At 42.0% G+C, this 23,601-nt stretch overlaps 2 protein-coding genes across 3 annotated transcripts; one reads left to right on the top strand and one right to left on the bottom strand.

Moving 5' to 3' along the window:
* The first annotated feature begins 47 nt into the window (after positions 1–47).
* On the top strand, positions 48–10,354 carry LOC115146310 (probable histone deacetylase 1-B). The gene is made up of 13 exons (XM_029688321.2): positions 48–155; positions 2,369–2,481; positions 2,610–2,727; positions 2,883–2,957; positions 3,123–3,261; positions 3,413–3,554; positions 3,745–3,837; positions 4,117–4,366; positions 4,749–4,857; positions 6,204–6,334; positions 9,257–9,451; positions 9,612–9,663; positions 9,744–10,354. Exons 1-13 carry the CDS (start codon positions 104–106, stop codon positions 9,769–9,771), a joined length of 1,497 nt encoding a protein of 498 aa, XP_029544181.1. The 5' UTR covers positions 48–103; the 3' UTR covers positions 9,772–10,354.
* A 6-nt stretch (positions 10,355–10,360) lies between these two features.
* tmem54a (transmembrane protein 54a) lies at positions 10,361–23,094 on the bottom strand. 2 transcript variants are annotated; one of them, XM_029688322.2, is made up of 6 exons: positions 22,886–23,093; positions 19,901–20,097; positions 19,457–19,516; positions 12,040–12,228; positions 11,733–11,876; positions 10,361–11,356 (listed from the first exon to the last, which is right to left on the bottom strand). In XM_029688322.2, exons 1-6 carry the CDS (start codon positions 22,896–22,898, stop codon positions 11,225–11,227), a joined length of 735 nt encoding a protein of 244 aa, XP_029544182.1. In that variant the 5' UTR covers positions 22,899–23,093; the 3' UTR covers positions 10,361–11,224. The 2 variants fall into 2 exon arrangements, with proteins under 2 accessions (XP_029544182.1, XP_064860330.1); XM_065004258.1 differs by lacking the exon at positions 19,457–19,516 and having other exon boundaries at positions 22,886–23,094.
* Between the last annotated feature and the right edge of the window lie 507 nt (positions 23,095–23,601).

Genomic DNA, 23,601 nt, shown 5'->3' on the forward strand with positions numbered 1-23,601 from the left:
AACTACCACTTGATTGTTTCAAGTGACGTTCTACACAGTAACGGATTGTATACACCCCTTTTCTCAAGTACAGCTGCCGCTTTTCGCCCGTCTGTGATGTAAAATGGCGCTGAGTTCTCAAGGAACAAAGAAAAAAGTGTGCTACTATTACGATGGTAAGTACTAGTTTTGTTATACATCGAGTACAATGTGCCATGTTAAAAGTGGTGCAAATAGTCAGATTTGTTGTGGTCAAATTAGCTAGTGCAAACGTGCAGCATCTCTAGCTAGCTAACGTTAGCTTTGTGAAAGAGCGAGGCATTTCCAAATTCTGTACGTTGATCTTTGAGAAATGTTCACTATTATCAAATATTATTCTCCATTGTGTATTAACGTCAAGTTACCGTTACTTGTTCACAGTGTATATTTTCGGTTAACTTGGTAGCTAGCTTGTACAAAGGTAGAACCGATTAGTTAGCCAACTAACGTTAATTAGCTTATGCAAGCATTGGACTCCACAAAAACACTAAGCTAGCGCTACATTAGCTAGCTATACTAGCAAGCTAACAACGTTAGCTACTAGCTACCCTATTTCACTTCCTAGACGTAATAACCTTTCGATTTATAGGGATTTCCTGCAAAAAAATGCATCGTTTCGTTGCATTGGCCAGATTGCTTGCTTAGTGACCCTCCATTCTCCTCAAATGTGCATACGTTGGTCAGAATTGTTACATCTAAAGTGATACTAAGGGATTTTGGATAAAGGCCTCATTTCCAAAATGGTTATAGCTAGAACTTTTGTCAGAATTGACTTTTCATAGCAGTTTTAGGAGAATACACGTAGCAGATGAAGATTTGGAAAAGAGTTGGGGTTAGCTAAAACGCAACAACAAAAAATATTACATTTTTTGAATGAATTTGACATGCTGGTTCCCAAGTAGATATGACTGCCGTAATTCCGGGTAGTATCTCTTCAATCAATGAAAAAATGGTTTGTTACTGCAAATCACTTTTGGTCCATACACCGTTTAGCAGGTGTTATGGCGGGTGCAGTGAAATGCTGATGTTTATCAATAAATACAGTAAATGTAAAACAAGTACACAGTACACACACAAAAACAAATATATATGAACAGTCAAAGGTTTGGACACAAACTATGAAATAACACACATGGAATCATGTAGTAACTAAAGTGTAAAACGATTCAAAATATATTTTAGATTCTTCAAAGTAGCCACCCTTTGCCTTGATAGCTTTGCACAGTCTTGGCATTCTCTCAACCAGCTTCACCTGGAATGCTTTTCTAACAGTCTTGAAGGAGTTCCCACAAATGCTGAGTCCCTGTTGGCTGCTTATCTTCCACTCTTTCACCCTGTGATCCAACTTATCCCAAACCATCTCAATTGGGTTGAGGCCAGGTCATCTAATGCAGCACTCCATCACTCTCCTTCTTGGTCAAATAGCCCTTACACAGCCTGGATGTGTGTTGGGTCATTGTCCTGTTGAAAAACAAATGATAACCCCCACTAAGTGCAAACCAGATGAGAGGTGCTTTGCTGCAGAATGCTGTGGTAGCCATGCTGGTTAAGTGTGCCTTGAATATTAAATAAATCACTGACAGTGTCACCAGCAAACACCATCACACCTCCATGCTTCAATGTGGGACCACACATGTAGAGATCATCCGTTTACCTACTCTGCGTCTCACAAAGACACAGCGGTTGGAACCAAAAATCTAAAATTTGGACTCATCAGACCAAAGGACAGATTTCCACCTGTCTCATGTCCATTGTTGTATTTCTTGGCCCAAGCTAGTCACTTCTTCTTATTGGTGTCCTTTAGAAGTGGTTTCTTTGCAGCAATTTGACCATGGAGGCCTGATTCACACAGTCTCCTCTGAAAAGTTGATGTTGAGATGTCTTTTACTTGAACTCTTGTACGACTGCACATGAAGAAACTTTCAAAGTTCTAGAAATGTTCCAGATTGACTGACCTTCATGTCTTAACAAGGCACGCCTGTTAATTGAAATTCATTCCAGATGACTACCTCATGAAGCTGGTTGACAGAATGCCAATAGTGTGCAAAGCTGTCATCCAGGCAAAGGGTGGCTACTTTAAAGAATCTCAAATATAAAATATTTTTATTTGTTAAACTTGTTTTGGTTACTACATGATTCCATATGTGTTATTTAATACTGTTGTCTTCGCTATTATTCTACAATGTAGAAAATAGCAAAAATGTATGAGCAGGTTTGACCAAAATTGACTGGTACTGTATATATTTTTTATAATCAAATGAAGTACAACAGTAGATAAAAGGCTGTACAGAACAATTAGCTAAGATTAATTCATTGGACATCTGCTGATGTCCACTTTCTTCCTTCAAAGGTGATGTTGGGAATTACTACTATGGCCAGGGGCATCCCATGAAGCCACACCGTATCCGCATGACACACAACCTCTTGCTGAACTATGGTCTCTACAGAAAGATGGAGATATACGTATGTTGAGAATCCTGGAACTATTCATAAGAGCAGCAGAAAGCCTGCAAACTCAATAGTTCTGAATTGAAAGGTTAATACCTAGGTAGTGAGGTCTCAGTAACTGATCTTCTCCCTGTCGGTCTCAGCGACCTCACAAAGCCAGTGGAGAGGAGATGACCAAGTACCACAGTGACGACTACATCAAGTTCCTGCGTTCCATCCGGCCTGACAACATGTCGGAGTACAGCAAACAGATGCAGAGATGTGAGTTTTAGGCATAGAGGATGTCATGTCTCAATATACCTATACAATTGAGCAGTAGCCCATGAAAAGTCAGAAATAAATACTTTGAAAAGCCTCTAGGCCAGCTTTGTCCTTATGTTTTTGAGATTAACACATTTTCTGCAATTCTCATATAGTTAACGTTGGTGAGGATTGCCCTGTGTTTGATGGCCTGTTTGAGTTCTGCCAGCTCTCAACAGGAGGCTCTGTTGGTAAGTTAATATACAGGTGTAGGTCTACTCTTTTAGGTGAGACACATTTTGCCTGGATAGATGGAATATTCTCTGGCTTACTTGACCTCTTCTGTGACTGTCCATTACAAGAATGTAGCCATAGTTTCATGCTCTCTGATTGGCTTCTCTTCCCCTGTGTTTTAGCTGGAGCTGTGAAGCTGAACAAACAGCAGACAGACATTGCTATTAACTGGGCTGGAGGTCTCCATCACGCCAAGAAGTCTGAGGCGTCAGGTTTCTGCTATGTGAATGACATTGTGCTCGCCATTTTAGAGTTACTGAAGTGAGTACAACCTCTCCACTGCAGTTAATCGAGTTTGTGAAATGTAGGGAATGATATACCCTAACGGATCTCAATAGTAACTTCACTTTGGTACGCCATATTTAGGAGATTTTTATTCAACCTGTTGATGGTAAATCTTCTCTTCCCCCAGATACCACCAGAGGGTTCTGTACATAGACATTGACATTCACCATGGAGATGGAGTGGAGGAAGCGTTCTACACCACAGACCGGGTCATGACCGTGTCCTTCCACAAGTACGGAGAGTACTTCCCCGGCACTGGAGACCTGAGGGTGAGGCTGTCATGTCATCATCGGGGGATGCAATTTGGTGGCATTGTTTATTAAATGATGTCCAAAGGATAGATTTAATTCATACTTAGAAAACTTCACGGCCTGGTGATTGTAGTTTCATAATTGCTTTGTTGGTCAGAGCTTGTGTCCACATTTGTAGTTGACTGAGTCTGCTTTGTTATTTCTCAAGGATATTGGCGCAGGGAAAGGCAAGTACTATGCTGTGAATTACCCTCTGAGAGATGGGATAGATGACGAGTCTTACGAAGCCATATTCAAGCCTGTAAGTATACTAACTTCTTATCTTGGCTGTATTTAATCTCTCCTCCCTGTAACTCAAACAGACCCAAGTGTAGATAGACTACATTCTACTTTCCATTTAGCCAACCAAGCTGTTCTCTGTCCTGCTACCCCAATGGTAGAACCAGCTTCCAGAAGCATCTGAAAGGGAAAGGGGGATACCTAGTCAGTTGTACAACTGAATGCATTCAACTGTGTCGTTCTGGGTAAGTGTTTCGGCTAAATGACTAAAATGTTAATTTATGTCTGTGTGTGTGTGCAGATCATGACTAAAGTGATGGAGATGTACCAGCCTAGTGCAGTGGTTCTTCAGTGTGGAGCTGACTCTCTCTCGGGAGACAGGCTTGGCTGCTTTAACCTCACCATCAAAGGCCATGCTAAGTGTGTGGAGTACATGAAGAGCTTCAACCTGCCCCTGCTGATGCTGGGTGGTGGAGGCTACACCATCCGGAACGTGGCCCGCTGCTGGACCTATGAGACAGCCGTGGCCCTAGACAGCTCCATACCAAACGGTGAGCTCTCCTGCTGCAAGCTATAACAAATAAATGGTTGCACACACATTTTTGAGGGGCCCTGAAGGCAGCAGTTTTGGGGTTTTACCCAATAAATTACTGGGAGTTTATATATAGTGTGAGACTTCTTAAAAAAGTTTAACGTTATAGTTTATTTGCCATTAGCACCTCTACACTAAATACTTTTCTCTGGCTGTGCTCCAGCTCATGTTTTTTATCAGAGCCATCCTGCTGCACTGTTGATTTATGTACTTTTACTTTCTAGCGTTACTATGTTTACAGTAGTATTTGACAGGTCCGAGAGGGGCATGAGTGTTTTAGGATAGATTCCACTACAGTAGATGTATGTCACTGTGTTGATAAATTCATGTTATCTCCACAGAGCTTCCATACAATGATTACTTTGAGTACTTTGGGCCAGACTTCAAACTGCACATCAGTCCCTCCAACATGACCAACCAGAACACCAACGACTACCTGGAGAAGATCAAGTGAGTTGTTGACCACACTTTGTTGTGCTCTTTATACCTACTGTACATAATTAGAACAATATTTTGGTTCACAATCATACTATTAGTCATAATGAAGTAATGTTTTTAGATTTGGGTCATAAACAATAACCGTTATGTAAGCTAGTTATTGACAAGGTAATTTCAGATACCACATATGTCATATTACGGCACTTGTTATACATATTATCCTTGACGCGTGTATATTTGATGGTATTTTTGCCACTGTTAGTTGAAGTGATGTCACGTAGGTTAACCTCTTGCTCCTACCTGGCACGCAGGCGTCCCATCTAGAGCTCTGGAAATGCAAATGCGCTACGCTAAATGCTAATAGTATTAGTTAAAACTCAAACGTTCATTAAAATACACATGCAGGGTATTGAATTAAAGCTACACTCGTTGTGAATCCAGGCAACAAGTCAGATTTTTAAAATGCTTTTCGGCGAAAGCATGAGAAGCTATTATCTGATAGCATGTAACACCCCAAAAGACCCGCAGGGGACGTAAACAAAATAATTAGCATATTCGGCGCTACACAAACCGCACAATAAAATATAAAACATTCATTACCTTTGACCATCTTCTTTGTTGGCACTCCTAGATGTCCCATAATCACTATTGGGTATTTTTTTTCGATTAAATCGGTCCATATATAGCCTAGATATCGTTCTGTGTAGACTGTGTGATAAACGAAAAAAAGTAGCGTTTCATAACGTAACGTCATTTTTTTAAATTCAAAAAGTCGACGATAAACTTTCACAAAACACTTCGAAATACTTTTGTAATGCAACTTTAGGTATTAGTACACGTAAATAAGCGATAAAATTCATCAGGAGGCGATGTAAATTCTATAGATGTCCGTCTCGAAAAAATGTCTTGGAGAGAGCTCGACCAAAACATCCGGTCGGAGACCGGAGGGAATCGGTTCCCTTGTGTCGGTTTGACCAAGAATCAAAGCCGAATCAAATGACAAGTCTCTAGACATCGTGTGGGAGCTGTAGGCACTGCAACCTCGGCCTCATTTAATTCGGTTCACTTTGAACAATTCCTGGAAGTAGCGCAAGGATATTTATTTCCATTTTCAGTGATCAGGTTTTCCTGCGCTTTTCAATGAAACGCACGTTCTGTTATAGTCACAGCCGTGATTTAACCAGTTTTATAAACGTCTGAGTGTTTTCTATCCACACATACTAATCATATGCATATACTATATTCCTGGCATGAGTAGCAGGGCGCTGAAATGTTGCGCGATTTTTAACAGAATGTTCGAAAAAGTAGGGGGTAGGAGTAACAGGTTTAATGCATCTCACTTGTATGTGTCCATTCAGGCAGCGTCTGTTTGAGAACCTTCGAATGCTGCCCCACGCCCCGGGGGTCCAGATGCAGGCCATCCCAGAAGACGCCGTGCAGGAGGACAGTGGAGACGAGGAGGAGGAAGACCCTAACAAACGGATATCCAGTAAGTCCCCTGTCCAAATGTTTAGACCCAGCTGACAATGGGGGGGGGGGGGGGGGGTCAAATACAGTGCAATTGGAAAGTATTCAGACCCCTTAACCTTCTCCACATTTTGTTACATTACAGCCTTGTTCTAAAATTGATTATATTTTTCCCCCTCAATCTACACACAATACCCCATAATGACATGGTGAAAACAGGTTTTTGGAAATGTTTGAACATGTATAAAAAATAAACATGCCTTAATAACATATTCAGAACCTTGGCTATAAGACTCGAAATTGAGCTTAGGGTGCATCCTGTTTCCATTGATAATCTTTGATGTTTCTACAACTTGATTGGAGTCCACCTATGGCAAATCCAATTGATTGTACATGGTTTGGGAAGGCACACACGTCTATATAAGGCCCCACAGTGACAGTGCATGTCAGAGCCAAAACCAAGCCATGAGGTTGACGGAATTGTACGTAGAGCTCTGACAGAAGATTGTGTCGATGCACAGATCTGGGGAAGGGTACCAAAAAATGTCTGCAGCATTGAAGGTCCCCAAGAACACAGTGGCCTCCATCATTCTTAAATGGAAGAAGTTTAGAACCACCAAGACACTTTCTAGAGCTGGCCACCTGACCAAATTAAGCAATCAGGGGAGAAGGACCTTGGTCAGGGAAGTGACCAAGAACCCGATGGTCACTCTGACATGGCTCCAGAGTTCCTCTATAAAGCTGGGATAAACTTCCAGAAGGACAACCATCTCTGCAGCACTCCACCAATCAGGCCTTTGTGGTAGAGTGGCCAGACAGAAGCCACTCCTCAGTAAAAGGCACAACAGCCCGCTTGAAGTTAGCCAAAAGGCACCTAAAGACTCTCAGACCATGAGAAGCAATATTCTCTGGTCTGATGAAACCAAGATTGGCCTGAATGCCAAGTGTCACGTCTGGAGGAAACCTGGCACCATCCCTATTGTGAAGCATGGTTGTGGCAGCATCATGCTGTGGGGACGTATTTCAGAGGCAGGGACTAGGAGACTACCGTAATTGCTGGACTATTAAGCGCGCCTGAATATAAACCGCACCCACTGAATTATTAAAAAATATGTATTTTGTGCATAAATAAGCCGCACATGTCTATAAACCGCAGGTGCCTACCGGTACATTGAAACAAATGAACTTTACACAGCCTTTAAACGAAACACGGCTTGTAACAAAAATTAAACAGTGGCCTAACAAAGAAAGTCATTGGTCCTCCTCCTGTGCACTGAAACCACTGAAGCCATCTCCTTCGGTGTCGGAGTTGAATAGCCTCAGAATTGCTTCATCCGATGTTGGATCGTTTTCATTGTCGCTCTCGTCACTTTCATCCGGAGGCAAATACCCCGCTGAGCTAATGCTGCCCCTTCAACACGCAGCAGTCCAGCCTTTCGAAACCCGTTGATAGTGGATTTTTTTGACAATGCTCCACGCTGTCAGGACCCACTGGCAGACTTGACCATAAGTTGCTCTTCGCATGCGGCCCGTTTTAGTGAAGGATTTCTCCCCACTTGTCATCCAAGCCTCCCACTGAACAAGGAGCGCCACCTTAAATGCACGATTTACACTGATGTCGAGTGGCTGCAAATACTTTGGGCCATCTGCTTTTCTTCCCTCTAAAAGCTGTTGTTGTCTTTTTGCACTGAGTCAGTTCCTCACGCTGCTTTCCAACGTCTTATCATCGACTCATTAAGGCTATTTCCTTTTCCAACAGCCAGATTGATCGCCTTCAACTTGAAAGCTGCATCATATGCATTTCTCCGTGTCTTTGCCATGATGAGGGTGACAAAATTACTACCGTAATCAGAATGATGGGAAGTTTGAGCGCGCTCGATTTACGTCACATTATGTGACGGTGCTCAGTTTTTTGGCGGCATGAATCTTGTGAAAGCGGGAAAAATCCATAAATTAGCCGCGTCATTGTATAAACCGCGAGGTTCAAAGCGTGGGAATAAAGTAGCGGCTTATAGTCCGGAAATTACGGTAGTCATGATCGAGGGGAAAATGAATGGAGCAAAGTACAGAGAGATCCTTGATGACAACCTGCTCCAGAGTACTCAGGACCTCAGACTGGGGTGAAGGTTCACCTTCCGAACGGACCACGACCCAAAGCACACAGCCAAGACAACGCATGAGTGGTTTCGGGGCCAGTCTAAATGTCCTTGAGTGGCCCAGCCAGAGCCCCGACCTGAATCCGATCAAACATCTCTGGAGAGACCGGAAAATAGCTGTGCAGCAACGCTCCCCATCCAACCTGACAGCTTGAGAGGATGTGCAGAGAAGAATTGGAGAACCTCCCCAAATACAGTTGTGCCAAGCTTGTAGTGTCATACCCAAGATGACTCGAGGCTGTAATCACTGCCAAAAGTGCTTCAACAAAGTACTGAGTAAAGGGTCTGAATACTTAGTAAATGTGATACATTTGCTTAAAACCTGTTTTTACTTTCCCCTCTATAATGACAAATGATTTACTCCATTTTAGAATAAGGCTGTAACATAACAAAATGTGGAAAAAGTCCAGGGGTCTGCTTCCTGAATGCACAAAGTGCAGTGAAATGTTTTACAGGGTCAGCAATAGTAGTACAGTGCTCCTGGAGCAAATTAGGGTTAAGTGCCTTGCTCAAGGACACAGATTTTTGTTCACCTTTGTCTCGGGTATTCAAACCAGCAACCTTTCGGTTACTGGTACAACGCTCTATCCTCTAGGGTATCTGCTGCCACAAGCCTACAAGTTTTAAAACCTGACAAACATAGCCACAACACATGTGTCTCTTGGTAACACAATCTTTGCACCATTGGCACGCCTACTTTTTCTCAGAATGAACATATGAGAAATATACCTTCTATATGCCCCCCCCACGCAAATCTTTGTCTGAGATGCTCATATCCTCTTGTGCAGTTCGCGCCCATGACAAGAGGATAGCGTGTGACGAGGAGTTCTCAGACTCTGAGGACGAGGCTGAGGGTCAAGGGGGCGGACGGAGAAATGCTGCCAGCTTCAAGAAAGCCAAGAGAACAAAGACTGAAGAAGACAAAGAAAAAGAGGGAGAAGAGAAGAAAGCAGGCGATGACAAGAAAGCTGATGACAAGAAAGGTATCTCAATCAATTCTCTCATTCATGTGGAATACTCATGCTTTTTGTGTGGTGCACAACTGCAGTCATCGAACATTTTGAAGCCTTATAGACATTATGTTCTATACCATGTCCCATTGTACAGTGAGGTTAATTGTTTGTTGCTTCTTTGTTATGATAGAAGTTAAAGAAGAAAAGGGGCCAGAGGAGGAGAAAATGGACACAACAAAGGGGTTAGCAAACATTCATTTTAAATGTTTCGGGAATATCCGATAGTCAATGTGTTTTAAGTCATTTTCCCTCTGTTCAACAGGCCAAAAGAGGAGTCCAAGACACCGTGAGGAGCTCCTAGCCATCTTTTTTTTAAGCATCTGAAGGCTAAATTCGTTATAACGATGGATTTCGCTTTTGGGAAACCGGGCCCTGTTGAGAATAGTCCTGTTTGCCAGACCAGTCACCTTTACTGGCTGCTGCAAGGGAAAATCCCACCCCTCCAGATTGAAATGGGTTAAACATGTATTTTCTAGAACACTTAATGTTGCAATTTTTATAAGTACTGCTGTTTTTGTATGCTTTAAGCCCATTTAGCTTTATCCTATCAATACTGCTCCCCTTACCCAAACAAATGTTGTCTACAGTATATTAAAGGCCTGGCACAAAATATTATGCATTTTATAAATTTCAGATTTAATTTAAATCATAAATATGTTGACATCTCTTGTACCCCCTTTTGTATTTTGTCCCGCTGTTGTCCTGTGTCTTTGGAAACATAGTTGAAGCATGACATGAAGTCCACTTCTTAAAGATGTATTCATTCTGTGTTACCGGCTAAAGCTACTCTGAGCAATATTGTCCGGAGGATAGAATTAACCTGAATACTACACCAGGCCTACAGTATGTGATAAAACAGAAATAATCCAATGACTTCCATGTATTGTAGTTTTTTTATTTTTAAACAGGTCATCGTTTAATTCCAATGACTATTTCGGACCCAATTTAAATGAAATCAGCGTTCCTGGATTGATGTTCAGCAATGATATTTTGGTACGGGCACATTCATTTAAGCCAAGCAAAAATGTCATGACACATTTACTGATTTTATTCTGCAAACATGAAATTGAAGATGTCTTCCCGGTAGTGCTTACAAATATGAAGGGCCACACATTAAGAAACCAATGCTATGAAAATCTACAGCTATATACTACAAATGCATTGAATTGTTTAGTCCAGAACATCTTCAGTTGCTCCTCGATTAACTTAGTGTATTCTGTCCATCATGTACATTAATTTCTAGTGGATAGAACATATGTTCAAGAGGAAATAGCCTAATTAATGGAGAACTAATCAATGGCATTATCTTCAATTAACTCTGCAACTGCTCCAATATGACTTTCCATGTGCCAAAACATTTACAAAGTGATTTCATGTTGAAACCCTCAAATAGTATTCACTAAACTTGTTTTACAGCTTTTTAAAAAACTTTATTCGTAATTTACCTGTGATCATCTGAAGTACTTAAAAGGCCACTAGATGTCATGTGATAAAGTTCTGGTAAACCTCGACAGTAATATACCCACCCTTTGCAACCCTACTCCTTTTCCATGGCAGGGGAAACAGGTTAAGTAAACAATATTTGCAGTGACATCAAGGTTAGTCTTGAACATATTCCTTTCAAGAAACAGTAATCATGTGACAAGAACCTCAAATTTGGCTAGTTATTCAATAGCACTACTTCCTCCAGTCAACATACAGGAACCATGGGTCCTGAACAGTCAGTGCAGATGGTGGATTAGTTCAGACCCATTCACTCCTCTCGGTCGGTGAGTCAGGCTTCAGCAGTTCATGTTGCTCTGCCGGCTCTGACTCAGTTTCTGACTCAGGACAAGGCGACACCGGTAACATTTCACCTGGAGTCTGAATGCGCACCTGCAACAAAGGGTTATAAAACATGATCTGCACACCCACACATTAGTTATGAAACCTTAAGAGCAAAGTTTTTCTATTGGACAAATTCAGGTAGGTACCTCCTGTTTTGTTTGAGAAATGTTTTGCAACATAACAGGCATAATGAATATGCACACGGTCAGTGAAACGTTTAGCATTGCTGTTTGTAAGTGAAGACAGGACTTTGCAACCTGGATTTGATCAAATGTCATCCAGGCACCTCAAGGCTGCATTAGCCCACACCAGAGAGATGTATATAAAAACAGGCCCACACCTAGGGTTCAGCGCTTTAGATCTGAGAGCTAATACAAATCTTCAGGTCTCAGACAAGCTAACTCCGTAAGTGTAGTTAACTTACCCTTCTGCCATTGACAATCTTCCTTCGTCTTCTGCACGTACAGAGGCGGAGGAAGGAGGTGCAGACAGCAAAACAGCGGCCTGAGAACACCACTTCCACCACACACATTAGAATGAGAGGAACCCACAGAATAATAGTCGTTTCCTAGGGAGAACAAAGGTGTGTTATACTCCTACAAGCCCGAACTAAGTCTATGTAAACAAACAACCTCAATTCTTAAAATGATCTTAATATTAAATTCTACTGTTGTGTGCATTTAAAGTTAAAAACAAGTGCACATCATTAATAGCTTTGGATAAAAACTTACATAGATCCTTGTGGGGTCAAAGGGGCACTCATTGACACTGGAGTAGCCAATCGCGTCAGGGAACTTGCAATTCTTCAGCAGGCCCCGACCTCCACTCATAATGGCCTTAACCATGGAAATGGTTAACCCCACAGTGGAGGCGATTGCCAGAAGGCCTGACAGTAAGCTGACCACCAACAGCGCCCACATCTGCAAGGGGCAATAAACAAAAAAGCTCGTGAGGGTTTGAGTGGAGCTGAAGGGTGGGACTAAAAACTCATGTAAAATAGTCTCTGTAAAATGTAAAAACGAAGTAGAAGCTTAAGTGTTGATGTCTATTAGTTTACTCCAATTAGGGGTGGTAGGGTTAGGGGAATACATAGCGCCTTGCAAAGGTATTCATCCCCCTTGGTGTTTTTCCTAATTTGTTGCATTACAACCTGTAATTTAAAATGATTTTTTGGGGGATTTCATGTAAATGGACTTCAAAAATGGAAAAGTAGTGCGTGCATATGTATTAGAGGTCGACGGATGATGATTTAACGCCGATACCGATTATTGGAGGACCAAAAAAAAAAGCAGATACCGATTAAAAATATTTTAAAAAAAATAAGTAAATAATTTTTTTTTTTTTTTTTAAATAAAAAAAACGGCCAATTTTTATTTATAATAATGACAATTACAACAATACTGAATGAACTTATTTTAACAATACATCAATAAAAATCCATTTAGCCTCAAGTAAATAATGCAAAAAAAGTGTTGGAGAAGAAAGTAAAAGTGCAATATGTGCACTTGCTTGCTCAGAACATGAGAACATGAAAGCTGATGGTTCCTTTTAACATGAGTTTAATATTCCTAGTTAAGAAGTTTTAGGTTATTATAGGACTATTTCCCTCTATACCATTTGTATTTCATTAACCTTCGACTATTGGATGTTCTTATAGGCACTTTAGTATTGCTAGTAACAGTATAGCTTCTGTCCCTCTCCTCGCTCCTCCCTGGGCTCGAACCAGCAACACAACGACAGCCACCATCGAAGCAGCGTTACCCATGCAGAGCAAGGGGAAAAACTACTAGAAGGCTCAGAGCAAGTGACATTTGAAACGCTATTAGCGCACGCTAACTAGCCAGCCATTTTTCTTCGGTAACACCAGCCTCATCTCGGGAGTCGATAGCCTTGAAGTCATAAACAGCGCAATGTTTGACGCACAACGAAGAGCTCACTGGCAAAATGCACGAAAGTGCTGTTTGAATGAATGTTGATGCTCCAGCTTCTGCCTACCACCGCTCAGGCAGATACTTAAATACTTGCATGCTCAGATTATATACAACGCAGGACACGCTAGATAATATCTAGTAATATCATCAACCATGTGTAGTTAACTAGTGATAATGATTGTTTTTTTATAAGATAAGTTTAATGCTAGCAGGCAACTTACCTTGGCTTACTGCATTCGTGTAACAGGCAGTCTCCTTGTGGAGTGCAACGAGAGGCAGGTCGTTAGTGTTGGACTAGTTAATTGTAACTTTGCAAGATTGGATCCTTCGAGTTGACAAGGTGAAAATCTGTCGTACTGCCCCTGAACGAGGCAGTTAACCCACCGTTCCTAGGCAGTCATTGAAAATAAGAATGTGTTCTTAACTGACATTCCTAGTTAAAAATTTGTAAAACATGTAAATTTAATAAAAAATATTTATTTGAAATAGGCGTCCAAAAATACAGATTGTTATGAAACTTAAAAATCGGCCCTAATTAAAAAATATATATATATATTTTTAAATCGGTCATTCCGATTAATCGGTCGAACTCTAATATGTATTCACCCCTCTTTGCTATGAAAGCCCCTAAATAAGATCTGTTGCAACCAATTACCTTCAGAAGTCACATAAGTTGAATAAAGTCATTGCAGATCCTTCAGGTTTCGGGGCTGTCGCTCGGCAATACGGATGTTCAGCTCTCTCCAAAGATGTTCTATTGGGTTCAGGTCTGGAGACTGGCTAGGCCACTCCAGGACCTTGAGATGCTTCTTACGGAGCCACTCCTTAGTTGCCCTGGCTGTATGTTTCGGGTCATTGTCATGCTGGAAGACCCAGCCACGACCCATCTTCAATGCTCTTACTGAGGGAAGGAGGTTGGCCAAGATCTCACGATACATGGCCCCATCCATCCTCCCCTCAATACGCTGCAGTCGTCCTGTCCCCCTTGCAGAAAAACATCCCCAAAGAATGATGTTTCCACCTCCATGCTTCACGGTTGGGATGGTGTTCTTGGGGTTGTACTCATCCTTCTTCCTCCAAACACGGCGAGTGGAGTTTAGACCAAAAAGCTCTATTGTCTCATCAGACAATCTCCCATTCCTCCTCTGGATCATCCCGATGGTCATTGGCAAACTTCAGACGGGCCTGAACATGTGCTGGCTTGAGCAGGGGGACCTTGCGTTCGCTGCAGGATTTTAATCCTTGACGGCGTAGTGTGTTACTAATGGTTCTTTCAGACTGTGGTCCCAGCTCTCTACAGGTCATTGACCAGGTCCTGCCGTGTATTTCTGGGCTGATCCCTCACCTTCCTCATGATCATTGATGCCCCACAAGGTGAGATCTTGCATGGAGCCCCAGACAGAGGGTGATTGATCTTCATCTTCTTCCATTTTCTAATAATTGCGCCAACAGTTGTTGCCTTCTCACCAACCTGCTTGCCTACTGTCCTGTTGCCCCTCCCAGCCTTGTGCAGGTCTACAATTTTATCCCTGATGTCCTTACACAGCTCTCTGGTCTTGGCCATTGTGGAGAGGTTGGAGTCTGTTTGATTGAGTGTGTGGACAGGTGTCTTTTATACAGGTAAAGAGTTCAAACAGGTGCAGTTAATACAGGTAATGAGTGGAGAACAGGCGGGATTCTTAAAGAAAAACTAACAGGTCTGTGAGAGCCGGAATTCTTACTGGTTGGTAGGTGATAAAATACTTATGTCATGCAATAAAATGCAAATTGATTACTTAAAAATCATACAATGTGATTTTCTGGATTTTTGTTTTAATTACCGTCTCTCACAGTTGAAGTGTACCTATGATAAATTACAGACCTCTAGATGCTTTGTAAGTAGGAAACATGCAAAATCGAGAGTGTATCAAATACTGTACACAGTGGGGAGAACAAGTATTTGATATATATACACACACACTGCTCAAAAAAATAAAGGGAACACTAAAATAACACATCCTAGATCTGAATTAATGAAATATTCTTATTAAATACTTTTCTTTACATAGTTGAATGTGCGGACAACAAAATCACGCAAAAATGATCAATGGAAATCAAATTTATCAACCCATGGAGGTCTGGATTTCGAGTCACACTCAAAATTAAAAGTGGAAAACCAAACTACAGGCTGATCCAACTTTGATGTAATGTCCTTAAAACAAGTCAAAATGAGACTCAGTAGTGTGTGTGGCCTCCACGTGCCTGTATGACCTCCCTACAACGCCTGGGCATGCTCCTGATGAGGTGGCGGATGGTCTCCTGAGGGATGTCCTCCCAGACCTGGACTAAAGCATCCGCCAACTCCTGGACAGTCTGTGGTGCAACGTGGCGTTGGTGGATGGAGCGAGACATGATGTCCCAGATGTGCACAATTGGATTCAGGTCTGGGGAACGGGCGGGCCAGTCCATAGCGTCAATGCCTTCATCTTGCAGGAACTGCTGACACACTCCATGAGGTCTAGCATTGTCTTGCATTAGGAGGAACCCAGGGCCAACCACACCAGCATATGGTCTCACAAAGGGTCTGAGGATCTCATCTCGGTACCTAATGGCAGTCAGGCAACCTCTGGCGAGCACATGGAGGGCTGTGCGGCCCCCCAAAGAAATGCCACCCCACACCATGACTGACCCACTGCCAAACCGGTCATGCTGGAGGATGTTGCAGGCAGCAGAACGTTCTCCACGGCGTCTCCAAACTGTCACGTGCTCAGTGTGAACCTGCTTTCATCTGTGAAGAGCACAGGGCGCCAGTGGCGAATTTGCCAATCTTGGTGTTCTCTGGCAAATGCCAAACGTCCTGCACGGTGTTGGGCTATAAGCACAACCCCCACCTGTGGACGTCGGGCCCTCATACCACCCTCATGGAGTCTGTTTCTGACCGTTTGAGCAGACACATGCACATTTGTGGCCTGCTGGAGGTCATTTTGCAGGGCTCTGGCAGTGCTCCTCCTGCTCCACCTTGCACAAAGGCGGAGGTAGCGGTCCTGCTGCTGGGTTGTTGCCCTCCAACGGCCTCCACGTCTGATGTACTGGCCTGTCTTCTGGTAGCGCCTCCATGCTCTGGACACTACGCCGACAGACACAGCAAACTTGCCACAGCTCGCATTGATGTGCCATCCTGGATGAGCAGCACTACCTGAGCCACTTGTGTAGGTTGTAGACTCCGTCTCATGCTACCACTAGAGTGAAAGCACCGCCAGCATTCAAAGGTGACCAAAACATCACCCAGGAAGCATAGGAACTGAGAAGTGGTCTGTGGTCACCACCTGCAGAACCACTCCTTTATTGGGGGTGTCTTGCTAAATGCCTATAATTTCCACCTGTTGTCTATTCCATTTGCACAACAGCATGTGAAATTTATTGTCAATCAGTGTTGCTTCCTAAGTGGACAGTTTGATTTCACAGAAGTGTGATTGACTTAGAGTTACATTCTGTTGTTTAAGTGGTCCCTTTATTTTTTTGAGCAGTATATATACACACACACAAAAGCACATGGACACCCCTTCAAAATTAGTTGATTCTGCTATTTAAGCAACACCCGTTGCAACATTCACTACACAGTTCCAAACTGCCTCTGGAAGAAACGTCAGCACAGGAACTGTTCGTCGGGAGCTTCATAAAATGGGGTTCCAATGCAGAGAAGCTGCACACAAGTCTAAGATTATGCGCAATGCCAAATATCGGCTGGAGTGGTGTAAAGCTCGCCGCCATTTAACTCTGGATCAGTGGAAACACGTTCTCTGGAGTGACGAATCATGCTTCACCATCTGGCAGGCCGATGGACAAATGTGGGTTTGGCGGATGCCAGGAGAACGGCACCTGGCCGACTGCGTAGTGCCAACTATAAAGTTTGGTGCAGGAGGAATAATGATGTGGCAATGTTTTTCATGGTTTGGGCTAGGCCCCTTAGTTCCAGTGAAGGGAAATCTTAATGCTACAGCATACAATGACATTCTAGACGATTCTGTGCTTCCAACTTTGTGGCAACAGTTTCAGCATGACAATGCCCCCATGCACAAAGCGAGTTCTATACAGAAATGGTTTGTCAAGATCAGTGCAGAAGAACATGACTGGCCTGCACAGAGCCCTGACCGCAACCCCATCGAAAACCTTTGAACGCCCAATATCAATGCGTGTGGCTGAATAGAAGCAAGTCCCAACAGTAATCTTCCAACATCTAGTGGAATGCCTTCCCAGAAGAATGGAGGTTGTTATAGCAGCAAGGGGGGGGGGGGGGGGGCAACTCCATATTAATGCCCATGATTTTGGAATGAGATGGTCGACAAGCAGGTGTCCATATACTTTGTCACATAACGTATTTACCAACATCAAAAAAGCTCACGTGACAGGTAGACTAGGATGTACTAGGTGTATATACCAATATTATTGGAAAGTAAAATAAGTGGCTACACATGGTGTAGTTCAGCACAATTGTATATATAGACACACTGTACAGCGCCTATATACTGTAAAGTCTACACCCCCCTTGGATTTCCTTACATCTTATTGTGTTACAATTGTCCTTTGTCTATGATCTATACAAAATACTGTCAAAGTGGAAGAAAATGTATTATATTTAAAGATGAATGAAAAAGAAAACACTAATATACCTTGATTAGATAATTATTCACTTCAAAACATGTTAGAAACACCTTTGGCAGCAATTACAGCTGTGTCTTATTCTCTATTATTTGGCCATTATTTTCAAAATTCTTCAAGCGCTGTCTAGGTGTTGGGTCCATGGCTACACAGCAAGTTTCAAGTGTTGCCATAGAGTTAAGCAAACTTAAGTCAAAACTAACTTATCCACTCAGGAACATTCACTTGTCTCCTTGGTAAGCAACTCCAGTGTAGATTTGGCTTTGAGTTGTAGGTTATTGTCCTGCTGAAAGGTGAATTCCTCTCCCAGTGTCTGGTGTAAAGTAGACAACCATGTTTTCCTCTTGGATTTTGCCTGTGTGTCGCACCATCCTGTTTCTTTTCATCCTGAACAACTCCCCAGTCTTTGCAGATGTCAAGCATACCCATATCACAATGCAGCTACCACAATGCTTGAAGATGAGGCAATTACTCAATGATGTGTTGTGTTGGACTTGTCCCAAATATAAGGTTTTGCGTTTAGGCCAAAAAGTACCTTTGCCATGTTTTTTTTTTGCAGTATTACTTTAGTGCCTTGTTGAATACATATGCATATTTTCTCAATATTTGTATTATTTTATCATTATTGTAGTCACTACAGTGTCGTTGAATCATCCTCAGATCTCCCATCACAGTCAATGGCTGTTTTAAAATCAGTAATGGCCTCATGGGGACATCCCCTAGCAGTTTCCTTGCTGTCCTAAGGCTTAGTTCAGAAGGAGGACTGAATCTTTGATGCGTGTGTGATTTAATACATCATCCACAGCATAATTATTAACTTGACTATGCTAAAAAGATACAGTATATTTAATGTCTGATTTGTTATTGTCTGATTTGTTATTGTTACCCATCTACTAGTCACTGCCCTTCTTTATGAGGCTTTCAAAAAAGCTCCCTGGTCTTTTGTCGTCGAAGCTGTGCTTACAAATGAATGTATGGGGGACAGAGGAAGGAGTAATCATTCAAAAATCATGTCAACCCCTATTATTTCACAGAGCGAGTCCATATAACTTGTGATTTGTTAAGACAAAGTTTAGTTCTGAACTCATTTAGGCTTGCCTAAACAAAGGGGGTGAATACTTACGCAAGGACTATATATTTTAGTTATTGAATTTATCACATTTGCAGATTTTATTCACTTTGATATTATGGAGCATTTTGTGTAGATCAATGATAAAAGTATAGTTAAATCCCACTTTGTAATGCAACAAAACAGTGTAAGTGTGTATATTATGCCTATACAGTATATATTGTTTGACTTGGCTGACAAGTTACAAATGATGTATGTGTATGGAGGGTGGGTTCCATTTTTGCATGTGTATTGATAATGCCTGCCCTTATTTGAATGTACATGGCACCAAATACATTTTTGAATATGGGTTTAACTCACCCACACACATAGATAAAGAACCAGAGGATACTAAAACGTGCCCAGACACAAGGGCAAGTTCTGACAAATACAAACACACAACAGTATTTTGTCTAGTCCCTGATAGGTGGAGAAAGAAACTACTGTAGGAGAGAATGAAGCAATATTTACCAGAATCCTGTTTTTCAGGTTTTTGGATAGGACAATGGCTACTATTCCAGCTATGATTCCCTGAAGACACAGAAGTCAAGTCACATGTTAGCTAATACACTGTTCCTATTGGCCCACAGGCTAGAATGGTACAACCAACAATTCACTAACTAAAATGGCTCCAGTCTACCAAAGGACCACAAACGGAGATACTACTACTATCAGGTCACATGATAAAGTTACCAGAACGTCACCAAAAGGTCACAACCTTTACAAAATTATGTTTGGGCTTTGTTACTACAGGCTGATACTGTATTCCAAACAAGAATCATAACTTGATTAAAGAAAACCAAAACACAATATACTGCTCAAATGAGCAATACACAATGGAAGGACAACACAGGAAATAGTTTGCCTGCTGATGATCAGTGCTTTTATTATCTGTGCCAGCCTCCAGTCACTCACCACGAGCCCTGCCACCAGGGCGATGATGATGTAGATGGCGTACCCCATGACCCTGGCTTGAACATGCACGTTGATGTGCCTGAGCACAACGCCGTGTACCAGCGCTCCCAGCAAGAAGTTGACGTGTCCCACCAGCACTAGTCCTAGTCCCATTTTCATAAGGGTCTTGTTGTCCTTCAGGTCTGCACAGCACACACCTGGAGCAGAGGATAGAAACATTGCTTCAATATCTTTCATCACTGTAGATCATCTGTGGGTAAACAGTAAACACTGACTTCAATGTACACTACCCAAAGTATGTGGACACCTGCTTGTCGAACATCTCGTTGCAAAACCATGTGCATCAATATAGAGTTCTTCCCCCTTTGCTGCTATAACAGCCTCCACTCTTCTGGGAAGGCTTTCCACTAGATGTTGGAACATTGCTGCGGGGACTTGCTTCCATTCAGCCACAAGAGCATTCAAGTGAGGTCGGCACTGATGTTAGGGGATTAGGCCTGGCTCGCAGTCAGCGTTCCAATTAATCTCAAAGGTGTTTGATGGAGTTGACGTCAGGGCTCTGTGCATGCTAGTCAAGTTCTTCCACACCAATCTCGACAAGCCATTTCTGTATGGACCTCGCTTTGTGCATGGGGGTATTGTCATGCGCTAACAGGAAAGGGCCTTCCCCAAACTGTTGCCACAAAGTTGGAAGCACAGAATCGTCTAGAATGTCATTGTATAATGTAGTGTTAAGATTTCCCTTCACTGGAACTAAGGGGCCTAGCCCAAACCATTATTCCAATAGAGGGGAGCTTTACACCACTCCATCCGATCCTTGCCGTTGCACATGGTGATCTTAGGCTTGTGTGCAGCATCACTGTCATGGAAACCCATTTCATGAAGCTCCCGGCGAACAGTTATTGTGCTGACGTTGCTTCCAGAGGCAGTTTGGAAGTGTAGTGAGTGTTGCAACCAAGGACAGATCATTTTTACGCGGTTTAGCACTTGGCAGTCCCGTTCCGTGACCTTGTGTGGCATACCACTTTGTGGCTGAGCCGTTGTTGCTCCTAGATGTTTCCACTTCACAATAACAGCACTTACAGTTGACCGGGGCAGCTCTAGCAGGGCAGAAATGAGACGAACTGACTTTTTGGAAAGATGGCATCCTATGACGGTGCCATGTTGAAAGTCACAAAGCTTTTCAATAAGGCCATTCTACTGCCAATGTTTGTCTATTGAGATAGCATGGCTGTGTGCTCAATTTTATATTTATGTCAACAGGTGTGGCTGAAATAACCAAATCGACAAATTTGAAGAGGTGTCCACATACTTTTGAATACACTGCTGTTCAAGGTCACCTAGAAATGTCCTTGTTTTTGAAAGAAAAGCACATTTTTTGTCTATTAAAATATCATAAAATTGATCAGAAATACAGTGTAGACATTGTCAATGTTGTAAATCACTAATGTAGCTGCAAACGGCTGATTTTTAATGGAATATCTACATAGGTGTACAGAGGCCCATTATCAGCAACCATCACTCCTGTGTTCCAATGGCACGTTGTGTTAGCTAATCCAACTGTATCATTTTAAAAGGCTAATTGTCCATTAGAAAAACCTTTTGCATTCATGTTAGCACAGCTGAAAACTGTTGTTCTAATTAAAGAAGCAATAAAACTGCCTTCTTTTGGTTTCGATTACAGGCTCAAAATGGCCAGAAACAAAGTACTTGATTCTGAAACTCAGTCTATTCTTGTTCTGAGAAGTGAAGGCTATTCCATGTGAGAAATTACCAAGAAACTGAAGATCTCGTACAACGCTGTGTACTACGCCCTTCACAGAACAGCACAAACTGTCTCAAACCAGAATAGAAAGAGTGGGAGGCCCCGGTGCACAACTGAGCAAGAGGAAAAGTACATTAGTGTCTAGTTTGAGAAACAGATGCCTCACAGGTCCTCAACTGTCAGCTGCATTAAATAGTACCAGCAAAACACCAGTCTCAAAGTCAACAGTGAAGCGATGACTCCGGGATGCTGGCCTTCTAGGCAGAGTTGCAAAGAAAAAGCCATATCTCAGACTGGCCAATAAAAAGAAAAGATTAAGATGGGCAAAAGAACAGACACTGGACAGAGGAACTCTGCCTAGAATGCCAGCATCCCAGAGTCGTCTGTTTCTCAAACTAGACACTAATGTACTTGTCCGCTCCTATTTCTAGTCTGGTTACAGACAGTTTGAAAACAAGGCAATGTATAGTGTAATTACAACTGAATCAACATATCTGACCCAGGGCAACACCAGAAATGGTAACTGTTGTGAGTATAAAGACCAATTTCCATTCTCTGCAAGTTAATTATGCATTTGTTGAGAAGAAAATACAGTATGCTAAACAATGCACAAAGTATAAGACTATTAGGATACCAGCCCCTGTCTATGAAAATAAAAGAGGGGCCTAGATAATTCACTTTATGCTACCTTCTCTGAAGCAAATTGAACCAGGTAGTTTTAAAGTTTAGCCTCCTCTCACCCAGCTAAACCGAAATACAATTGGTCAATTCAGGCCTGCACCTTAGTGTAAGTGATGATATTGCGATCCGCTACTGTTCCTCATCTACTAATCCATCAATTGTTTACGAATAGGCATACACAACCAATATTATTACTTTAGGCCCGCCTAATGAGCAATCATTGTCCAAACTGGGAAAATGACGTTATTGACCCACGTTCTGTTATTCATACTGTTTAATGTTACTATATTAAATCAGATAGCCAGATAGACTACATAGGTAGACCTATGCATTATACTGGAAACGACATTGCTAGAAACGACGACATCCCATGGTAGTTCCTTTGATGACAGACACTCTATAAAACAAAAAAAACGTCGGCATGCCGACCCCACCCAGAAAATAATGCTCAGATTAGTAACTCACACTTCTGAAGTAGCCTACGTATCTTCACTTCCATTTAAACTACACATCCGTACAATGAATACAAGTAAACTCACCTAAATTCCCCATGTTGAATTCCGTTTGCACTCAAGTCATTTTAAAGGTATTTCTGTATCGCCATTTGGCTCTTGAAACAGCGAACGCCGCTTCTGCTTTGTTCGTTCTCTTCTCTTTCAGCACACCTGCATGGAATCCAACCCGTGCTTCAGTTTGAGGACGCTACGCTCCGCCTCGAGTTGGCTATTACCTGTGAAATAATAGCTCTCTGTCAAAACTGATCAGAAAGGAATTTATACTGTATTTCCAATGACGTAGCCTACCTACATATATATGGGTAAACAAGTAATGTAAGGCTGCGTTTAGACAGGCAGTCAATTTTTTAAAACTTATCTATTATTATTATTATTTTTGTTCTTTTTTATTAACTTCTTAAAGAGTTATTGGTTAAAGAGCTTGTAAGTACGCATTTCACTGTACGGTGCACGAAATACACTGTACGAAATACAATTCGATTTGATATTTTTTCACTAATTGGTCTTTTGACCAATTTATTTAACCTTCATTTAACTTGGCAAGTCAGTTAACATAAGGACACATTCTTATTTACAATGACGGCTTACCAAAAGGCAAAAGGCTGGGATTAAAAAGAAAAGAAAAAACAAGTATTTATCCGTTATTTTACCAGGTAAATTGACTGAGAACACGTTCTCATTTGCAGCAACGACCTGGGGAATATTTTTTTAATTTTTTATTTTTTTTTATTTCACCTTTA

This window comes from Oncorhynchus nerka, linkage group LG18, assembly GCF_034236695.1.
Source record: "Oncorhynchus nerka isolate Pitt River linkage group LG18, Oner_Uvic_2.0, whole genome shotgun sequence".
Taxonomy (NCBI): domain Eukaryota; kingdom Metazoa; phylum Chordata; class Actinopteri; order Salmoniformes; family Salmonidae; genus Oncorhynchus; species Oncorhynchus nerka.